General features: G+C 51.7%; 1 protein-coding gene across 1 annotated transcript in view; it reads left to right on the top strand.

The window, feature by feature from the left end:
- The window catches only part of LOC147117504 (thyroid hormone receptor beta), a 96428-nt gene that overhangs the window by 63111 nt on the left and 13907 nt on the right, over nt 1-19410 (top strand). The window contains exon 6 of the mRNA XM_085988526.1: nt 7857-8115. Within this exon, the coding sequence (XP_085844652.1) occupies nt 7857-8115 (259 nt within the window). The remainder of the gene's footprint in view (nt 1-7856; nt 8116-19410) is intronic.

The following is a 19410-nucleotide window of genomic DNA, read 5'->3' as shown; positions in this document are numbered from 1 at the left end:
AAATCTGGACAGGAAGAGCGGAAGTGGCCAGCTTTCCCACAACAGAGACAAGATCCCTCTCTCATTCGGCGATCATGTTCGGGCTGCGAGAGGCGGGTTACTCCCACCTGCATGGGCTCCTCTGGATCGGTCAAAGATGGACTCGGGATGGCTCGGAGGTTCTCAGATGGCTTCGAAGCAGGAAAAGCTCTGGTCTTTGGAAACGGAGTGAAAAGGAGTGGCGTTCTCTTCGCCTCTCACGGAGCCGATTATCCACACGAACGGAGATATCAAAAAGAGACTCCAAATCACTCACCGGATCCCTGGAAGCCAGTTCGTCCTTGATCTCATCCGTGAGACCGTGGCGAAAGGTGGCGATGAGCGCCTCCGAATTCCATTGGCTTTCAGCAGCGAGAGTGCGAAACTCAATAGCGTAGTCCGCAACGCTACGAACCCCCGGCGAAGCCGAAGTAGTCTGTTAGATGCTTCTCTCCCACTGACAGGGTGATCAAAAACCCTTCTCATTTCTTCCGAGAAAAGTTGGTAGTTTGAACATACCGGCGTTTGCTGTTCCCAGACGGCTGTAGCCCAGGTAAGCGCCTTGCCGGTAAGTAGCGAAATGATGTAGGCCACTCGGGAACAGTCACTGGGAAATAATGAACCCTGCAGTTGGAAAACCAGGGAACACTGGATTAGGAAACCTCGACATCCTCCTGGGTTACCGTCGTAGCGCTCGGGTGCAGGTAATCGGGGTTCTCTCAGAGGAGAAGGCGAAACCGTAGGAGCGGGTAACGGTGCAGGAGCGGCTTGGATCACCTGACTCTGTTTCTGGCTCTGATGGAAAGTGATGACGAGGCCCTCCAGCAGATTCTGGTTTCGGAAGACTGCCGTGGCAAGACACTGCAATTCGTTCAAAATAAGTTGTAGCTGTTCAGAAATTTGTCTTGGCCATTGGTCCTTCTCTGCTGGGTCCATGTTTTGACTCAGTCTTGCTGTAAGGATCGGAACTCGGTGGACCCAACTGCAGTAAGGCAAACTGAGGCAGAGGTAAGGTTGCAAAATAAAGGTAGACTTTACTTGACATAAGCAAAATAACAACAGTACAGAATACAGGCAAGCAGACCAGCACAAGGTATCTCCAGGCAGTGCAACTCAAGACTGAGCAAAGAACATAACGTGAACACCACTTAAATAGTAGGCATCTAACGATGCACAGGTGAATACAATAATGAATAAAGAAGGACACAATTAAGAGAGTTCATGGAGCCCTCTGGTGGCGAGGCAGAGTCTGGGTCATTCCTTACAGAGGACAGTGGAAGAATGTCGAGGCCAGAAGCACGGGCGTCGACCACGAGCAACCGCCCAATCATCCGGCAGAGAGTGAGCATCGCAGCTGTTGAGAGCTGGGCTTGGTTCTCCAGCCACGACGATCCAGCAACAGGCTGGCAACAGGTACAGCACAGACCCTTCCCGGACAGCGGTGGCTGGAGCCGACCGACGGCACAGAAAAGGCCGAGCAGCGTCGACGGGGTAAGAGAGAGGGTAAAGCGCACAGGGCGCAGCCGGGGGTTGAAGACCAAGCGGCGTCGACGGGGTAAGAGAGAGGGTAAAGCATAGCCGGGGTTCAGGACCGAGTGGCGGCAACGAGAGAGGCGCACAGGAGAATGCGCAGAGCGCAGCCAGGGCTCAAGGGCTGAGCAGCGTCCGCGGGGGAAGAAAGGAACCGCGGGGGAAGAAAGGAAGCGCGGGAGACGCCATTTGAGCCGCGGAGAAGAAGGGAGAGCACGGGAGACGGCATTTTTGAAGCCGCAGCGGAGAAGAAGGGCGAGCGCTGGAAGAAAGGGAAGCGCGGGAGACGCCATTTTGAGCCAGCGGAGAAGAAGGGAGAGCGCAGGAGATGCCATTTTAGCCAGTCTAACCACACCCAGGGATGCCGAAGAGTGGCAGTGTCACAGCGTTCAACAATGAAGTCGAAGATTGGGCGACATGTGGAACGCATTGAGGTGTACTGCAAGGCGAATGAAGTGCCAGATGCCAGGAAAGCACTGGTTTTGTGAATTCCATGGGTGCAAAAACGTATGGCTTACTGCGAAACCTAGTAACCCCAGAGAAGCCAGTGGATAAGGATTTCGAAAGCATAGTGGAAATCCTACAGGACCACTTAAACCCCACACCGCTGCTGATAGCAGAAAGATTTAAGTTTCACAAAAGGAACCAGCATAAAGATGAAAGTAATGCTGAGTATTTAACGGAACTGCGCAAGCTATCAAAACACTGCCAGTTTGGAATGGGACTAGCAGATACGTTAAGGGACAAGTTTGTGTGTGGGCTTCAAAGTGAAGGAACCCAGAAACGGCTTCTAGCAGAAAAGAATCTTACACTGGACAAGGCTTTCAGCATGGCAGTATCACATGAAGCAGCCGCACGGGGCGCTGCAGAGATACAACGGAGACCGCAAGAATATGGCACCAATGAAATGTCATATGGAGCAGGTAAGTGTTATCGCTGCGGCAGAACAACACACGACCAGAAGGATTGTTGGTTCAAGGACCAAGTGTGCAGACAGTGTGGAAAAGCAGGACACATAGCAAGAGTCTGCAGGTCGGGGAAGAAAACCAGCAGCAAGAAATCTCCACAGGAGAAGTACAAAAAGGTACATAAGGTGACGGAGGGTAGTGCAGACGAACAGAAAAGTGATACAGACTCGGAAGCAAGGAGCTGGGTTGTCTGAAACTACATAATGTAATCAAAATGGAGGATCACCAGACTATCTGGGTCACACTCAAGATAGACGGAGTCCAAGTGAAAATGGAATTGGACACAGGATCAGCCCTAACAGTCATAAACCGAAGGGACTACAAGCGGCTATTCTCACATATACCCTTGAGAGATACAGAGATTGTCTTGAAGACGTACACAGGGCAAAAAGTCTACCCCAAAGGAAAAATAAGGGAGAACGTGATATACAACGGCCAGGAAACACCAAAAATGGACCTATATGTATTGCCAGATGGAGGACCACCACTACTAGGACGTGAATGGATCCGGAAGATACAGTTAGATTGGCTGAGAGGTTCGTACAAACCTTTAAAAAGGCAGTAAGGGCCATGTGCGATTACGACATTCCACTGCAGCATAAGGTGGACATTTTCCTGTTAGCCTACAGAAATGCGACACATACAGTTACCTACCAGACCCCGGCCATGATGTGCTTTAACCGAAGGTTGAGATCTCGTCTGGATTTGCTGTGACCAAATGTACGAAGAAATGTTGAGAATAGGCAATTCCAGCACATCAATGAGAAGCCGACAAGGAGCTTCAATGTAGGACAACCAGTCTTGGCCCGCAACTACCGAACAGAGAAATGGCAACCAGGGACGATATGCACATGGCAGGGGCCACTAATGTACACAGTGGATGTTGGGGAGAACATTGTGAGACGCCATGTTGACCAGATTCTAGCATCACAGGAACGAGTCACCCCATGTCTCGCGTACCTGGTGATGAACCCAACATACCGGTGGCATCTTCCCCAGAAACAGTAGCATCAGAAACTGATGAACTAACCGACAACAGGGGGCCAGAATCGCCTCCGCACCAAGAACAAGACACTCAGGAAAGGCGTTATCCAGAAAGGATCAGGAAGCCGCCCCAAAGACTGAATCTATAAATGGACTATATCAGTTAATGTGCATGTTAAAAGTGTTAACTGTTATTTGAATGTTATGGTACTGTTAATCTAAAAGGGGAGGAATTGTAGTGTATGTACCTTTAAGAGAGAACTACTTTTACAGCTCCTGTATACTGTAGTACCGGCAGTGACCACACCTGTATATAAGCCCTGAGCAGGGATCTGTACTGTTAGTTTTTAGACTACCCTCATCCAGTAAACACCTGTTGATTGTTGATCTGCAGTCTCCGTCTATTTATTGAAGAATACCATACCTTAAGATTCACGGATTTAACAGTAAGAATGATACTTCAAGCAAGTTTTAGTATCACAGGGGGGAGTGTAAGATTTGCAAAATTTCTACATTTCCCCAAATGTTATTATTAACAAAAGGGACCCTGCGTGGACATTTTAATTAAAAAGGATACCCAAGATGGCGCCCGCGCCTCGTGGCAGAAAGCCTGTGAGATTTTTCAAACTTGGACTCTGCGGCACAGGCAGCTTGTGGAGAAATCGAAACCAAAGCTGCAATTTCTGCGAAGAGAGACTTTGCATTTTGAAAACCAGACAGGACTTTGAATTATGTATTAGGCCAAATCAGAGACAGATTAAAACCCAGTTAGGCCTATAGTTAAGGCCATCAAGCAGCTTGCATAAATAATCGGGAACAGCTTAAGGAAGCCATCGAGGCTGGACAGGCCCATTAAGATGTATTAATAACAAAACAAGTCAATTATCAGGCCAGTAGATGCGATTACTGGCCATCTAAAAACAGTTAGTGTAGATTGCTACCATTATTTAAAATAGCCCGCCAAGATTAAGACAAAGAACTAACCTGATTTGGTGCGCAGATACGGGCCATCCGAAGGAGTATAACTGAAGGCCCTGGGTAGCAATCGCTCTCTTCTTCTTGCTCCTCGCCCTCGTGGCTGCTGCTCTTCCCCCGCCCCACGCTTACCCCTTGGCCTCTGCTCGTGCCTTTCCCCATTCCATCAGGAATGCCCGGCATTGCACCGGGCAGATACGGACAAACCAGGCCAGGCCAGGTGGGACGCAACGAGGCGAGGAGGCGAGACGAATTGGGAAGGCGATTGAAGACAAGCTTCGAATAATCGGGCCTTCAATCCAGCTGACCTGTGACTATCTTCATACAAACTTCAACTGCCGACCGAGGAAGAGGAACCATCATCCCTGCGAGGTAAAGTACCCAAGCAGAGACTTTAACTTTGGGGTACTCGTACCTGGACAATGCCCTTGCAGCACCCGGAGACCACGTGACGACGGCAGGCTCCAGAGAGCACAAAGAGTGAACCCCAAGCCCCACCGCTGTTTTGAATTCAGCAGATCTTTGATTGGTGAGCATAAATTCTGGCCCCTCATAGCTTAATCTAGTTAGGTATAGGGGGTGGGATAAGGATAAGGGGATTGTTAAGATAGTTGTTTTCCCTCGATGTGCCATGTGTTCCCCATTCCCTGTATAAGTATAGTTATTTGTATTTGCCTGTAATTTTATACTAGTAACTTTTCGTAAGACTGTGTTATTTTTCTGTTCAATAAAATCTTGGTTTTGCTTACATCCAAACCACCTGTCTACTCAAGTCTTTTCTGTATCGCCGCCTGTACCTAAGTCCGGTGGCTAGAACCCAGGGGCATGGGAGCGATTCGAACCACTCATAAGCAGTCAGAGGCATAACTGACTGGGCGCACGCGCAAACCACAACACACCACCCCCTACAGTCAAGAGTCAGCAGTGTGACCCCATCGCCCACCCAGAGTCAGCAGTGTGGTCCCATCACCCGTCCAAAGTCAGCAATGTGGTCCCATCGCCCACCCAGAGTCAGCAGTGTGGTCCCATCGCCTGTCCAGAGTCAGCAGTGTGGTCCCATCGCCGACCCAGGGTCAGCAGTGTGACCCCATCGCCCGTCCAGAGTCAGCAGTGTGGTCCGATCGCCCGTCCAGAGTCAGCAGTGTGGTCCCATCGCCCGTCCAGAGTCAGCAGTGTGGTCCGATCGCCCGTCCAGAGTCAGCAGTGCGGTCCCATCACCCGTCCAGAGTCAGCAGTGTGGTCCCATCGCCCGTGCAGAGTCAGCAGTGCGGTCCCATCACCCGTCCAGAGTCAGCAGTGTGGTCCCATCGCCCACCCAGAGTCAGCAGTGGGGGCCCAAATGATTTTTGGATTGGGGCTTCATTTGCATTCTGCTGGCGAGCTGCAAGCATCAAATGGATTCCCCGCTGCAGCCCGACGGTTGTAGGAGGGCGAGGAATCAGCCGGCTCCCACACTGAGCCAGCCGGCCAGTCAGGGCTGGGAGGGGAGGGTGACCAATCCCAGAGGGGGTCGAGCATGGGCTGCAGTGGTTTTGCAGAGTTAGGAGGAGGACTTTGGGGCCTTGAGTGGCCAACAGTGGCCCCTTTAAGGATCGCTGGTTATGCTGCTCAATGCCTGGTACAAGTGGATAGAGATGCACGCCGCACACTCCCCCTGTTTGTACCTGAAAATTGCAAGCAGGGTCCTACAACTGGCATAGGACCCCAATTTGCACATTTAAACAGCCTCCCGCTGGTAATATGCAGGCTTGCTGGTTGACCATATACAGGCCACCTAAGAATTGTATAAGAATTTCAGTGGAGCGGCTGAGGTGCACCCTCCCCCATCAATTTCAGAACTTCAGAAAAACAGACTCAGGTTTGTGGTTGGGCCCACAGTATGCAGCAGTGCTGCTGAAATGGAAGGCAGTGATGGGCAAAACAATCAGTGAAACCATGCCTAAACTAAACTATTAAAAACAACAGGAGCAACTGTTGAGGTCCAAGTTGCTGTTGTTGCACATGCATATGCAGTTGTATTTTTGGAGGCTGGGGTGGGGGAGAATTTGACACCCTATTTGTTCCAACATTGTCCCTGTCGGGAAGCTCAATGTAATAACACTGGGCAAACTGCTTCACTACTTATACAAGGCGAAGCACGAGGTGCCTCAGTACTCCCGTAGGCTGCAGGGGGTCTCACATGAGTGACCTTGCATCTAAAATTCACGATCTGTGTGCAGGCCATGCACTAACTGATCAAGCTCGTTAGCAGCAGCTAAACCTAATGTCAAAAACTTTTATTTAAAAAAAACTTACAACAATTTTTTTTCCATATATGTTGTAGTGACATTGAACCAAAGAGCAGAACCATGAAAGGGGCTCAAAATTCTGTTTGTCCAAATGCTTTTTTGGGGGTCTATTTCCTGGTGTTACATCTAGAGCTTTTACTGCGAGGAGCAGCACTCAGAAGTGATACTTGTTTTTAACTTGCTGTACATAGATGTTGGAGTTGAAGCTGCAATCCTACCATTTGCTGGCGTTGTTTAGAAGAGGAATAATGTGCATTAATATAGCACCTTTCACATCCTCAGGACCTCCCAAAGTGCCTCACAGCCAGTGAAGTACTTTTGAAGTGTAGTCACTGTTGTTAGGTAGGCAAACCTGTGTTTCTCTTTTTGATTCAACTGGATACCTCAGATATAGGGCTTAAGACTGAAAATCTCATACCTAGGATTTCTCTATTGTTGACTTTAGGCATGCAAACTGGAGGCAGACAATTTTGTGCCCCTCTTTGGCCCCTATCTGAACAATCCCATACTTTGAAACAGGATGTTACCCAACAGGTGAAATACAAATGTACAGAAGCAGTTCTGTACTTAAAAAGCAGTTAGTTTGGTGTTGGTTCCTGTCATAATTGGCTAGAACACCCCTTTGAGGGAATCTGACCCATTTGTTACAGTTGCACACAGACAGATTCAATCTGCAACCAGTATGGTTCAGGGGATAAATCTAAGGATGATAGCTGGGCTTTGCTGAGCCATGCTGTCCACAATATCCAAATAGGTTTACACATGGAGTAGCCAATTCGATGTGGTCAAGAGGGCTGAAGGCACCTAAAGACTCAACCTGCAGCAAAGTGAGCACCTGCAAAAGAAGAGAAAAAATTGGAAGAAAAAAATTAATAACACATAAGTAATATCAATCCTGAGTATGTTTTCCTTGGGACTGCTCTGCAGGTGATTAATTCTGATAGCTTAGTGTTTCCCTTTCAATTGTTTTATAATTTCAATGAGACCACATTGTTAATTAAATGTAGAATGAAAATTGTCAAATGTGATTATATCGGTGCTTGAGTACAACTAATGTCTTATGGTGTAGACTGATTCCTGCTTTATCTTTTAGCTGCCTTGTGAAGACCAGATAATCCTTCTGAAAGGCTGTTGTATGGAAATCATGTCCCTCAGGGCAGCAGTTCGCTATGATCCTGAGAGTGAGACTTTAACTTTGAATGGTGAGATAGCTGTCAAAAGAGAACAGTTAAAAAATGGAGGCCTTGGTGTTGTATCTGATGCAATCTTTGATCTGGGAATATCTTTGTCTGCATTCAACTTGGATGACAGTGAAGTGGCTCTGCTCCAGGCTGTGCTTTTGATGTCTTCAGGTATAAAACCTTTTCCTACAATGTTATATAAAACATTTTACTCCAAATGCATTACCATATTTTTCAGTTTTACCTGCTCGGGGCTGAAGTAGCAGTTTAAATAATAAAATGTGCTAGCCTAGATTGTTGTACAGTAAGCCAACAAGAAATAATGTCGTGCAACACCAGCACCCGCCTGACTTGTAGCGCACTAAGTGGATACATATTTCCAGGGTCAGTGCTTTTTTGGATAATCTCAGGGGGTTTCTGGTTTGGAAAGTGCTTGTGGTTGGGTGGGTAGTCATTGCTGGGCAGGAAATGTGTGGTGCTGTGTGATTTAAAGGCCTGCTGCAATTTATAAAGAAGGCAGGCGTCGTAGTTTGCAAGACAATACCCTTTTTGCAAACATGTTTGCGAGCAGTTCAGCAAAGCGCAGATCAGCCCGATTCTCCGATGGGGCCATAGAAATTCTGATGGAGAAAGTGAAGCACAGGAGTCGGGTGGAGAGGAGGCTATCTTTGGGATGGAGAATTGTAGGACTCCAGGCATTCGACCCAACAGGAGATGACAACCAGCATGAATGGCGTGAGCAACATGCCATGTACTTGGAGGCAATGTAGAAAGAAGTTTAATGACTTTAGCAGGTCAGCCAAGGTAGGAGAACCCACTGTTACCTTCCATTAATGTAGTACACTGAGCACGTATGACACTTACAATTCTCCCCCTCACACAGTCTTAAATTACTTGCAGTGCTTGCCATCAATACGCGTTGTGCACAGGACACACATAGAACCCTTAGTTTTCTCCTGGAAATCCTCCTTCGCTCACGTCCTTGCCTCATTCAGTCCAAATTAATCACCTCATCTAATGTAGCTGCATGATGCATGTACATGTCATCACAGACAGTGGGGACAGTACAGACAGTTGGCTATCACTGTGCATCTTCATGACAACTGCTTAACCTTTCACTTCTACTCTGGTTGCAGGGGAAGACAGCCCATGAGCAAAGAAAGCATGCACAGGAAGAAGACCCTCTAACATTCACGCACTGGTTCCCGTATATGGAGGAAGCCCTATAAATCCTGGGGAGAGGGGGCTGGGGTGGGAGAAATAGAATCATGAAGTATGGTTTCACTGATGTCATTAGATCTGCTGTTGCACCAATCATTGACCATGATGAGGCAGCGCCCAGCACAGCAAAGGCATGGCTGGAATGGTCACACATAGTGCTGCCACCCAGGACGGCAGCACACCCAGACCCTTCCACAAACCCCTCTAACTGCTGTATGGGGTCAGATGGCCATTTAGTTACGGAAGTAGCAGACCCTGCAGCCATTCCATCTCAGGACTCAGTTGCTGAGAGGCAAAGGCCACCTCGATTCCAAGAGAACAAACAGCAGCCCACTCACCTACTTTGCTACTTGGGTAGCACCTAGATGAAGCACAGGACTAGGTTTAAGTGTTGAGATACGTGGGAGTCGAGACCAGAGCTAGTAAACAGAACAGCTTTTTATTTCAGCCTCATGGCAAAACAGGAACTGGAAGCCTGACTTAAATACTCCCCAGACAGGAAGTGCTCCCGACAGCCTGTCCCTGTGGGAAACAAGTTGCTGGAGGAAAGGGCCCCCGGTTGGGGGCGTCTGCTTAAACTGTCCGTACCGCCGTGAGCGGATTGTGTCCAGTGGTGGCGTGTCGCCACAGAGCTCCCCCCAGAATCCGCTTAGGAGGAGTGGACGAGTCGTGACGGTGGTCTGATGGTTCTGCCGCAGCGGCTCTGCGTGATCGCCGGTCTAGTTGGCGGGGCCTGGCGGTTCGCCGCCGGCTGTGCTGGCTTGCTGGCGGGACGGCCTCTAGTTGGAGGCCGGGCCACGGGGACCTGTTCCCCTGGTTCTGTGTGTGCTGGTTTGAGCCGGTCGATGGAGACTGTCTCGACCCTGTCGCCGAGTCGCAGCTTGAAGACCTTGTCCCCGGTTTGTAGTACTTCATACGGTCCGTCGTATGGGGGTCGCAGGGGTCCGCGGTGCGCGTCGTGTCACACAAAGACGAAGCGCGTCTGCTGTAAATTTGGCAGAACGTGAGGTGCGAGTTCGCCGTGTCGGTTGACCGGAAGTGGGGCGAACTGCTGAGCGGAAGAGAAAAAGTTGAGCCGCTGCTGGTCGGCCGACCAAGGCGTGGTAGCCTCTGGAAGGAATTCGCCTGGGACGCGCAGCGGTTGTCCGTAGACTAACTCCGCTGCTGAGGACTGGAGGTCTTCTTTGACCGCGGTGCGTAGGCCTAGTAGTACCCACGGTAGGCGGTCAGTCCAGGTACTGTCCTGCAGGCCGGCGCGGAGTGAGGCCTTGAGTGACCGGTGGAAGCGTTCACAAAGCCCGTTGGCCTGCGGGTGGTACGCCGTGGTTCGGTGGAGCGTCACACCGAGGTTGCGTGCTGTGGCCGTCCAGAGTTCGGAGGTGAACTGGGCGCCTCTGTCGGAGGTTATGTCGGCCGGTACGCCGAACCTCGCTACCCAGGTGTTAACAAACGCCCTGGCGATGTCGGCTGTGGTGGTGGAGGTCAGCGGCACTGCCTCAGGCCAGCGTGTGTAGCGGTCGACCATCGTGAGGAGATAAGTCTGGCCTTGCGATGGCGGCAGGGGCCCGACGATGTCGACGTGTACGTGGTCGAAGCAGCGGCTGGGTACCTCGAAGTCTCCCAGGGGTGCTTTTGTATGCCGTTGTACCTTAGCCCGTTGGCAGGCGAGGCAGGAGGTGGCCCAAGTCCGAACATCTCTGCTGAGGCCGCGCCAGACGAAACGCTGGGAGAGGAGTTTGACGGACGCGCGGGAACCCGGGTGGGAGAGCCCGTGGAGCGCGTCGAAGACACGGCGGCGCCAGGTTTCAGGGACGACCGGCCTGGGTTGGCTGAGTGTGATGTCACAAGTAACTGCCGTGGCTTCTGGCCCGTGCGCGACCTTGGCTAGGCGTAGCCCTGGCAGGCTGGTAGCCGCCGAGAGGAGGTCTGGGTCCGTGAGCTGGGCCGCTGCTAGTTGCGCGTAGTCGACCGCGAGGTGATTCGCGCAGATGGCGGGACGGGAAAGGCAGTCGGCGACAACGTTGTCTCTACCGGAGACGTGCTGGATGTCCGTGGTAAACTCGGACACGGCCGCGAGCTGGCGTTGCTGCCGAGCGGACCAGGGTTCGGTGTGCTTGGCCATCACGCATGTGAGTGGCTTGTGGTCCACGTACGCGGTGAAGGGGCGGCCTTCCAGGAGGAACCTGAAATGGCGGACCGACAGGTGGAGCGCGAGAAGCTCGCGGTCGAAAGTGGAGTATTTGACCTCCGGGGGGCGCAGTTGGCAGCTGTAGAAGGCAAGTGGCTGCCACGCGCCATTATCCCACTGCTCGAACACGGCCCCGACCGCGTGGTCGGAGGCGTCGGTGGTGAGCGCGACCCGGGCGTCGGCCCTCAGGTGCGCAAGCAGAGTGGCGTCGGCGAGCGCGTTTTTGGTGGCATCAAAGGCAGCTGACGTGTCAGTGGTCCAGGCTACGGCCATCTTGCCGGATTTACCTCGGAGGGAGTCGTATAGGGGCTTCATGAGGGCTGCAGCTCTGGGGATGAACCTGTTGTAGAAGTTCACCATCCCGAGGAACTCCTGGAGGCCCTTGATGGTTGTGGGGCGGGGGAACTGCTGGACGGCCTGCACCTTGTTGGGCAGGGGGACGGCCCCAGCAGGGGTGATGTGGTGACCGAGAAAATCGATCTCGGTTAGGCCGAATTGGCACTTCGCCGGGCTGAGGATGAGCCCGTGTTGGGCTAGGCGCCCGAACAGGACACGAAGGTGTTCGAGGTGTTCCTGTTTGGAGGAGCTGGCCACGAGAATGTCGTCTAGATAGATGAATAGGAAGTTCAGGTCCCGCAGGACCGAGTCCATAAGGCGCTGGAAAGCCTGGGCTGCATTCTTGAGGCCGAAGGGCATCCTCAGGAACTCGAACAGGCCGAATGGGGTGATGACGGCCGTTTTGGGGATGTCCGCGGGGTGTACGGGGACTTGGTGGTAACCGCGCACCAGGTCGACTTTGGAAAAGACGGTTCGTCCGGCCAGTCGGGCCGAGAAGTCCTGGATGTGAGGCACCGGGTATCGGTCGGGGGTGGTGGCGTCGTTAAGGCGGCGGTAGTCCCCACAAGGGCGCCAGCCTCCGCCGGGCTTAGGGGCGATGTGGAGGGGCGAGGCCCAGGGGCTGCTGGAGCGGCGGATGATGCCGAGTTGTTCCATGGTGGTGAACTCGGCCCGCGCGATTTCCAGCTTGGCCGGGTTGAGCCTGCGGGCGTGGGCAGAAACTGGAGGGCCGGTGGTGGGGATATAGTGCTCCACCCCGTGTTTGGCGGCTTTGGCCGAAAAGGTCGGGTTGGTGAGGGCGGGAAACTCGGCTAGGAGTGCCGAGTAGTCGTCCACGGCCCTGGCGAGGCAGTAGGTCGTCAGGCCGGCCGAACGGTCCGGGGTAAAGGCGCCGGGGATGGTGGCCATAGTGTTGGCGTCGACGAGGCGGTGCCTCGGAATGTCGACAAGGAGGCCGTGGGCGCGTAGGAAGTCGGCGCCGATGAGTGGGCAGAGGACCTCGGTGGTGAGGAACTCCCAGCGGTAGCGGCGGCCCGCGAGGTCGAGCGTGACCATGCGGGTGCCATATGTGCGGATGTCCGAGCCATTGGCGGCGGCCAGCGTGATACCTCGTGTGCCGCGTTGGATTTCGAGGGCGGAGGCGGGGGTGATGCTGTGCTGGGCCCCTGTGTCGCACAGAAATCGGCGGTTGGTTCTGTCGTCAGTGACGTACAGTAGAGGCCCCTTTTGCCCCACGGCCATCGCGGGGGCCGGTGCGGGGGGAGGAATTGAAGGTACACGGTGGCGTGCAGCGTTGGGCCTTAGTGCCAAAACGGGTGTGGTAGTAACAGTGGCCCGGAGTGGTAGGGCGGGCGGGCCTGGTGGGCCGGGGAGACCGCGTGGTCATTGCCGCGAGGTCGGGCGTGACGTCGCGCGCGGACTGTGCAGAGAGCAGCCAGTCGGCCTTTTCTGCTATGTCATTCAGGTCCGCGGAGCCGGACTCCACAATGAGCGGGCGGATGCTGGCGGGAAGCTGCCGAATGAAAAGCGTGCGAAAGAGGGCGCCGGGGGGCTTGTCGTCCGCGAGGGACAGCGTGTGGGAAAGCAGGTCTGATGGTGAAGTGTCACCGAGACCGGGGAGGTCAAGGAGTTGGCAGTGGCGCTGGTAAGAGGACGTTTGAAATTTTTTAAGGAGCACAACCTTCAGATGTTCGTACTTGCCAGTCTGTGGTGGGTCCTGCAGCGCTGCCCAAACTTTGGGGACGGTAGCGTACGTGAGCGAGGAGACGAGGTAGTCGTACTTCGTGGTGTCGCCTGTGATGCCTTTCAGCCGGAATCTGGACTCGGCTTGAACGAACCAGGCTTCGGCCAAGTTTTCCCAAAAGTCTGGTAATTTAACCGTGACTGCGTTTGTATCCGCCATGCTAGCTTAGGATTCGTCCTGAGCGTCGGGGTCACCAGTGTTGAGATACCGCGGCAAACGTGGGAGTCGAGACCAGAGCTAGTAAACAGAACAGCTTTTTATTTCAGCCTCATGGCAAAACAGGAACTGGAAGAGCCCGCGCCTGACTTAAATACTCCCCAGACAGGAAGTGCTCCCGGCAGCCTGTCCCTGTGGGAAACAAGTTGCTGGAGGAAAGGGCCCCCGGTTGGGGGCGTCTGCTTAAACTGTCCGTACCGCCGTGAGTGGATTGTGTCCAGTGGTGGCGTGTCGCCACATAAGAACACATACATCACACATGGTCACTAAAGAGAAGCACTGTGGAAACAAACACTAGGCATTCACTGTTCTGTGACCTAGCAGGTAAAGGGTCTCTGAAGGGACTGGTTGTGAGGGTCACTTTTTGAGTTCACTGCAGTAGCTCAATCCTTCCACTCATCCAAAGTTGTGCGGGTTAGGTTGATTGGCTATGATAAATTGACCCTTAGTGTTAGGGGGATTAAATACGTGGGGTTACGGGGATAGGGTGGGATATGTGTTGGTGTAGGGGTTACGGGGATCGGGTGGGATATGTGTCGGTGCAGGCTCGATGGGCCGAAATGGCCTCTATCTGCACTGTGGGGTTTCTGTGATTCTGTGATCCAGGTGTTTCTGCAGAAACTCTCAGTCAGACACTGAAGGCTTGTGGTGGAGGCTTTTTGTTTTGCTTAGTTTCTTCATTACTGGATGAACAACAACAACTTGTATTTATATAGAGCCTTTAACGTAGTAAAACATCCCAAAGTGCTTCACAGGAGTGTTATAAGACAAGAATTTGACACCGAGCCACATTCAAAGAAAGTAGGGCAGATGACCAAAAGCTTGGTCAAAGAGGTAGGCTTTAAGGAGCATCTTAAAGGAGGAAAGAGACGCGGAGAGGTTTAGGGATGGAGTTCCAGAGCTTAGGGCCTAGGCAGCTGAAGGCACAGCCACCAATGGTTGAGCGATTATAATCAAGGATGTACAAGAAGGCAGAATTAGAGGAGCGCAGATATCTCGGGGGGGGTTGTGGGACTGAAGGAGATTACAGAGAAAGGGAGGGTCGAGGCCATGGAATGATTTGAAAACAAGGATGAGAATTTGGAAACGAGGCGCTGCTTAACCGGGAGTCAATGGAGGTCAACGAGCACAGGGGTGATGGGTGAACAGGACTTGGTGCGAGTTAGGACACGGGCAGCCGAGTTTTGGATGACCTCAAGTTTACGTAGGGTGGAATGTGGTTGGCCAGCCAGGAGTGCATTGGATTAGTCAAGTCTAGAGGTAACAAAGGCATGGATGAGGCTTTCAGCAAGTGAGCTGAGGCAGGGACAGAGACGGCAATGTTAGGGAGGTGGAAATAGACGGTCTTAGTTATGCCGTGGATATGTGGTCGAAAGCTCATTTCAGCATCATGACACCAAGGTTGCAAACAGTCTGGTTTAGCCTCAGACAGATGTTAGGGAGAGGGATGGAGTCAGTGACTAGGGAACGGAGTTCGTGGCAGGGACTGAAGACAATGGCTTCTGTCTTCATAATATTTAATTGGGGAAAATTTCTGCCCATCCAGTACTGAACAAAAATCAAAACTAAATAGAGCAAATACAGCATGGAGTCTCTCCCGCTCACCTGGTGCATGGGTTACAATTAAATAAAAGGTGTCCGGCATTTCAAACCTTTATTACAGCAGTAATTGCCTTTTCATAGTATGCCTGTCAACATTTATTTGTTGCAAATGTTATACTTCCTGCTGCTGATGTTTTTCTGTTTCGTAGTACAGTTTATAAAGTGGCAATGTACTACTTAATACAAAAAAACTTAATTGCATTACCATAAAGTCTGTCACACGATGCATATATTCACTTCGTATGCCACAATCACTAGTAAGGCTATGTATTGTTCATGAGATGCAATTATTGATCAAGGTCAGTTTCTCTTAAAAATCCAAACTAAATAGAGCAAATACAGCATGGAGTCTCTCCCGCTCACCTGGTGCATGGGTTACAATTAAATAAAAGGTGTCTCGATTACCTGCTTAAGCATTGGATTGCCAGCTAGCATTTCAGAGTTTAATTTCATAAAGCTGCCCAGTTGCTACTGTCAGTGATCTGACCTTCAGTGTTGTATGACATTTTAAATCGCCCTGGTTTTGTGTTACTTATACCATTTTCCAGGTAATTTACAATGACATGACAATGAAAGTAATTTGATGCTGGTGTTAGAGAGGATTACGTTGCAAGAAATCTTTTTTAATATTGTAGACCGAGAAATTCAGCTTTGTACAAAAACAGAAAATCCTGGACACACACAACAGGTCAGTCAGAGTTTGTGGAGAGGATAAGACAAGTTGACATTTTGGGCACAGTCCTTCTGAAACTGAAAAATAGTCAAACATTTTACTAAAATCAGAAAAATGGGAAAAGATTCAATTAATCTTTTGAATGACCTATAACCCACTTAAATGAAAAGCAGGAGATTGTTAGGTGGTGTAAAAGAGCATCTCGGTCATGCAGTAGAGAGAAGCACTAAAGAAAATAAAGGGGCAAAAACATGTGAACAGCTAACAGTGAAAGGCCCACCAAAAGGAAAAGGCAAGAAAATGGGATAATTGAATACACAGAAAGCCTGCAGTTCAAATCTGGAATGAAAACTCAAACAGTTGGCAAAACAGCTCCAAAAAGAGTAAAAACAGGCCAGCACCAAAGATGAAGATCCTCCCCCTTACCACCACTATATCTCCGACAGGACAAGACTTCCTCCCTCCACGGAGATGGGACCTTGACCCTGGCCAGCTATCCAGCCTCGGGACCATGAACGCACTGGAGGTATGCTCCCAGGCCAATGCCTTTGAGTTGCACTGAATTTAGGGTGGAAAATTCAAGCAGCATTCCTCAGGGCCTACCACAGTGGCATAAAGCGGATTGCCTCCATGCTGCCTGCAAAAATGGCGTTCTTTTTTTATTATTATTATACTTGCCCTTCTTCAGTCTGTGCAAGGTAACACTCTGCAAGCTCTTCTACAGGCCCTGGCATTACCATAAAATCTGTCACACGATGCATATATTCACTTTTTATGCCACAATCACTAGTAAGGCTATGGACTTGATTTTGTCAATGGGGAGCTTTTGGAGGCGGGACTCCCACTTTTTGGGTTTTAGTCCCGCCTCCATCGACTTGTGGCCAACCCACGCTACTTTCCCTTGATTGACCTTGTTAACCCGCCCAGCGGGCTCAGCGGGCCAATTAAAGGACACCTGGTTACTGGTGACGTCAGCGATTGACATTTCATCTGTCAAGAGCTTTGGACAGGTGAAAAATCAGCGTTTGACAGCTCTGTGAAGCTGTCTAACACTGACAATCTGTCTTCTAACTTGAGTCCTTCTACTCAGACTCAGAGATCTCTCCAGGCCAGAAAGCAGAGGCTGCAGCTTTTGACAGTTCAGCGGCCATTCTGCTTTCTGTGCCGGTGAGCTGAGGGACTCCCGAGAACTGAAGGAAGGAAGCCTGCAGGAGAAAGTAAAGGTAAGTAAAACTTATTAAAACACTTTACACTTACCTCACACACGTACCTCTGCATACATGCACCCATCACTCACCTGCACAACGGACATCTCGACCCCTCCAACCCCTGCAGACCGACGGTCCGCCTCGCTAACTTGGCGTGGTTCGGAGCTGTCGGACAGACCGCACTTCAGGGCTAAAAATAGGGATTAGGCAAAAAAACTGCCTGTTAACTACCTGTTAACAGGCAGTTAATTGGCACTAATCCCCTTCCCGCCTCAGGGAGACGGCTCCCAGCACAGGTCGGGTACCCGTCTCCTGGGACATTGGCACGGAGGCAGGTTGGGGGCGGGATGGGTTCCTGCCCCCCGATTCTGCAATTTTCCCACCACTCCTGCCTCCAAACCCGCCTCCTCGGGGCTTGGAAATTCAAGCCCTATGTATTGTTCATGCGATGCATTTATTGATCAAGGTCAGTTTCTCTTAAAAATCACTATAAAGAATTTCATGGATTCCCCTCATTTTGTTGACTCTGTTCAATAAATAGTGCCCATGAAAAACATAGGGCCCCAAGAAAATGCCGTAGACCTCAAATTCTTTTTTCTGCATCCTCCACACACCATAGGTGTATGGCTCAGCTTGATTAGGATCGGGGGAATCTACACGCTAAGTCTACCTGTTGCCGTGGCCTTGCAGACAGGTGGTGTCAGATGTGGTCTCCAATTTCTGCACCATATAAAACCCTACAACCTGCTCCACCTTCCTGAGCTAAAGATTTGCTTTTCTTTGTGTTAGACCTCTCACCAACTAAAGTTTGGGACAAAATCTTCAGCTTCTCTCTTGGATTTGGTTAGAATAGACAGAGATTATACTATACTAGCTGGAGTACCCGGCGTTGCCGAGGGAACTGAAGAACCCTCTGCCATGTTTATAAAACTGTTTATAAAACTGTTGGGATTGAAGAACTCTTCCTAAGCACCCAGGAGGTGGTTCTTTAACTTCGTTTTTTGTTAATGGGGATCGCCAGTAGCCATATACTCCAGGTTTTATAGTTTTGGGTATGTCTCGCCTGGTCAACAGCTTGCCGTGCCTGAGTCTGGTCAGGAGTCTCTGACTCCCCCCTCCCTCTCCATCCCCCTCCCTCACCCTCTCTCCCTCCCTCCCTTCCTCTCCCTCCACCTCTCTCTCCCTCCCTCTCACTCCCTCCCCTTCACTCTCTCCCTCCCTCCCCCCTCCTCTCCCCCTCCCCCCTCTCTCTCACTCCCCCTCTCTCTCCCTCCCCACGCTCCTTCCCTCCCTCCCTCTCCCACCCCCTCACTCTTTCCCTCCCTCCCCCTCTCTGTCTCCCTCCCCCTCTCTCTCCCTCCCCCTCTCTCTCCCTGCCCCTCTCTCTCCCTGCCCCTCTCTCTCTCCCCTCTCTCGCTCTCTCCCCTCTCCCCCTCCCTCCCCGCTCTGTCCCTCCCTCTCTCTCCCTCCCTCCCCTCTCCCTCCCTCTCCCCTCTCCTCTCCCTCTCTCTCTCCCTCCCCCTGCCTCTCCCTCCCTCCCTCCCCTCTCCCTCTCTCCCTCCCTCCCCCTCTCCTCTCCTTCCCTCCCCCTCTCTCTCCATCCCCCTGTCTCTCCCTCCCTCCCCCTCTCTCTCTCCCTCCCCTTGTCTCCCCCTCTCTCTCCCTCCCTCCCCTGCCTAACAATCTATCTCTTCCAATTGTGCCTTCAGTGTCCTTGCCCGCTGTACTCTGTCCTTGCTGCCCATCCCTGCCCCAGTCGAGAGAAGTGCCAGATGAAAGCAAGTTGCCGCCGAGGAGGAGGGTAGTATTGGCGTCGAGCAGGTTGACGGGCAGCTGCAGGGCAGAACGAAATAGATGGAGACCGGAACCGTTCACAGTAACTCCAAGTGTGGTTAGGAGAGAGAGAGAGAGAGGGGGGAGGGGGAAGGAGAGAGAGAGGGGGGGGAAGGAGAGAGAGAGAGAGAGAGAGGGGGAAGGAGAGAGAGGGGGGGAAGGAGAGAGAGAGAGAGAGGGGGAAGGAGAGAGAGAGAGGGGGAAGGAGAGAGAGAGAAGGGGAAGGAGAGAGAGAGAGAGGGAAGGAGAGAGAGAGAGAGGGAAGGCGAGAGACAGAGAGGGGGAAGGAGAGAGAGAGAGAGGGAAGGAGAGAGAGAGGGGGAAGGAGAGAGAGAGGGAAGGAGAGAGAGACAGAGAGAGAGAGAGGGAAGGAGCGAGTTAGGGAAGGAGATAGAGAAGAGAGGAAGACACCCCGGGGAAGGAGTTGGACTCAGAGCCCGGCCGC

Source organism: Somniosus microcephalus, chromosome 5 (genome assembly GCF_052327205.1).
Source record: "Somniosus microcephalus isolate GS21.2 chromosome 5, FLI_Smic_1.0, whole genome shotgun sequence".
Taxonomy (NCBI): domain Eukaryota; kingdom Metazoa; phylum Chordata; class Chondrichthyes; order Squaliformes; family Somniosidae; genus Somniosus; species Somniosus microcephalus.
Note: the sequence above shows the minus strand (reverse complement) of the source record. Positions and strands in the feature narration are given on the sequence as shown.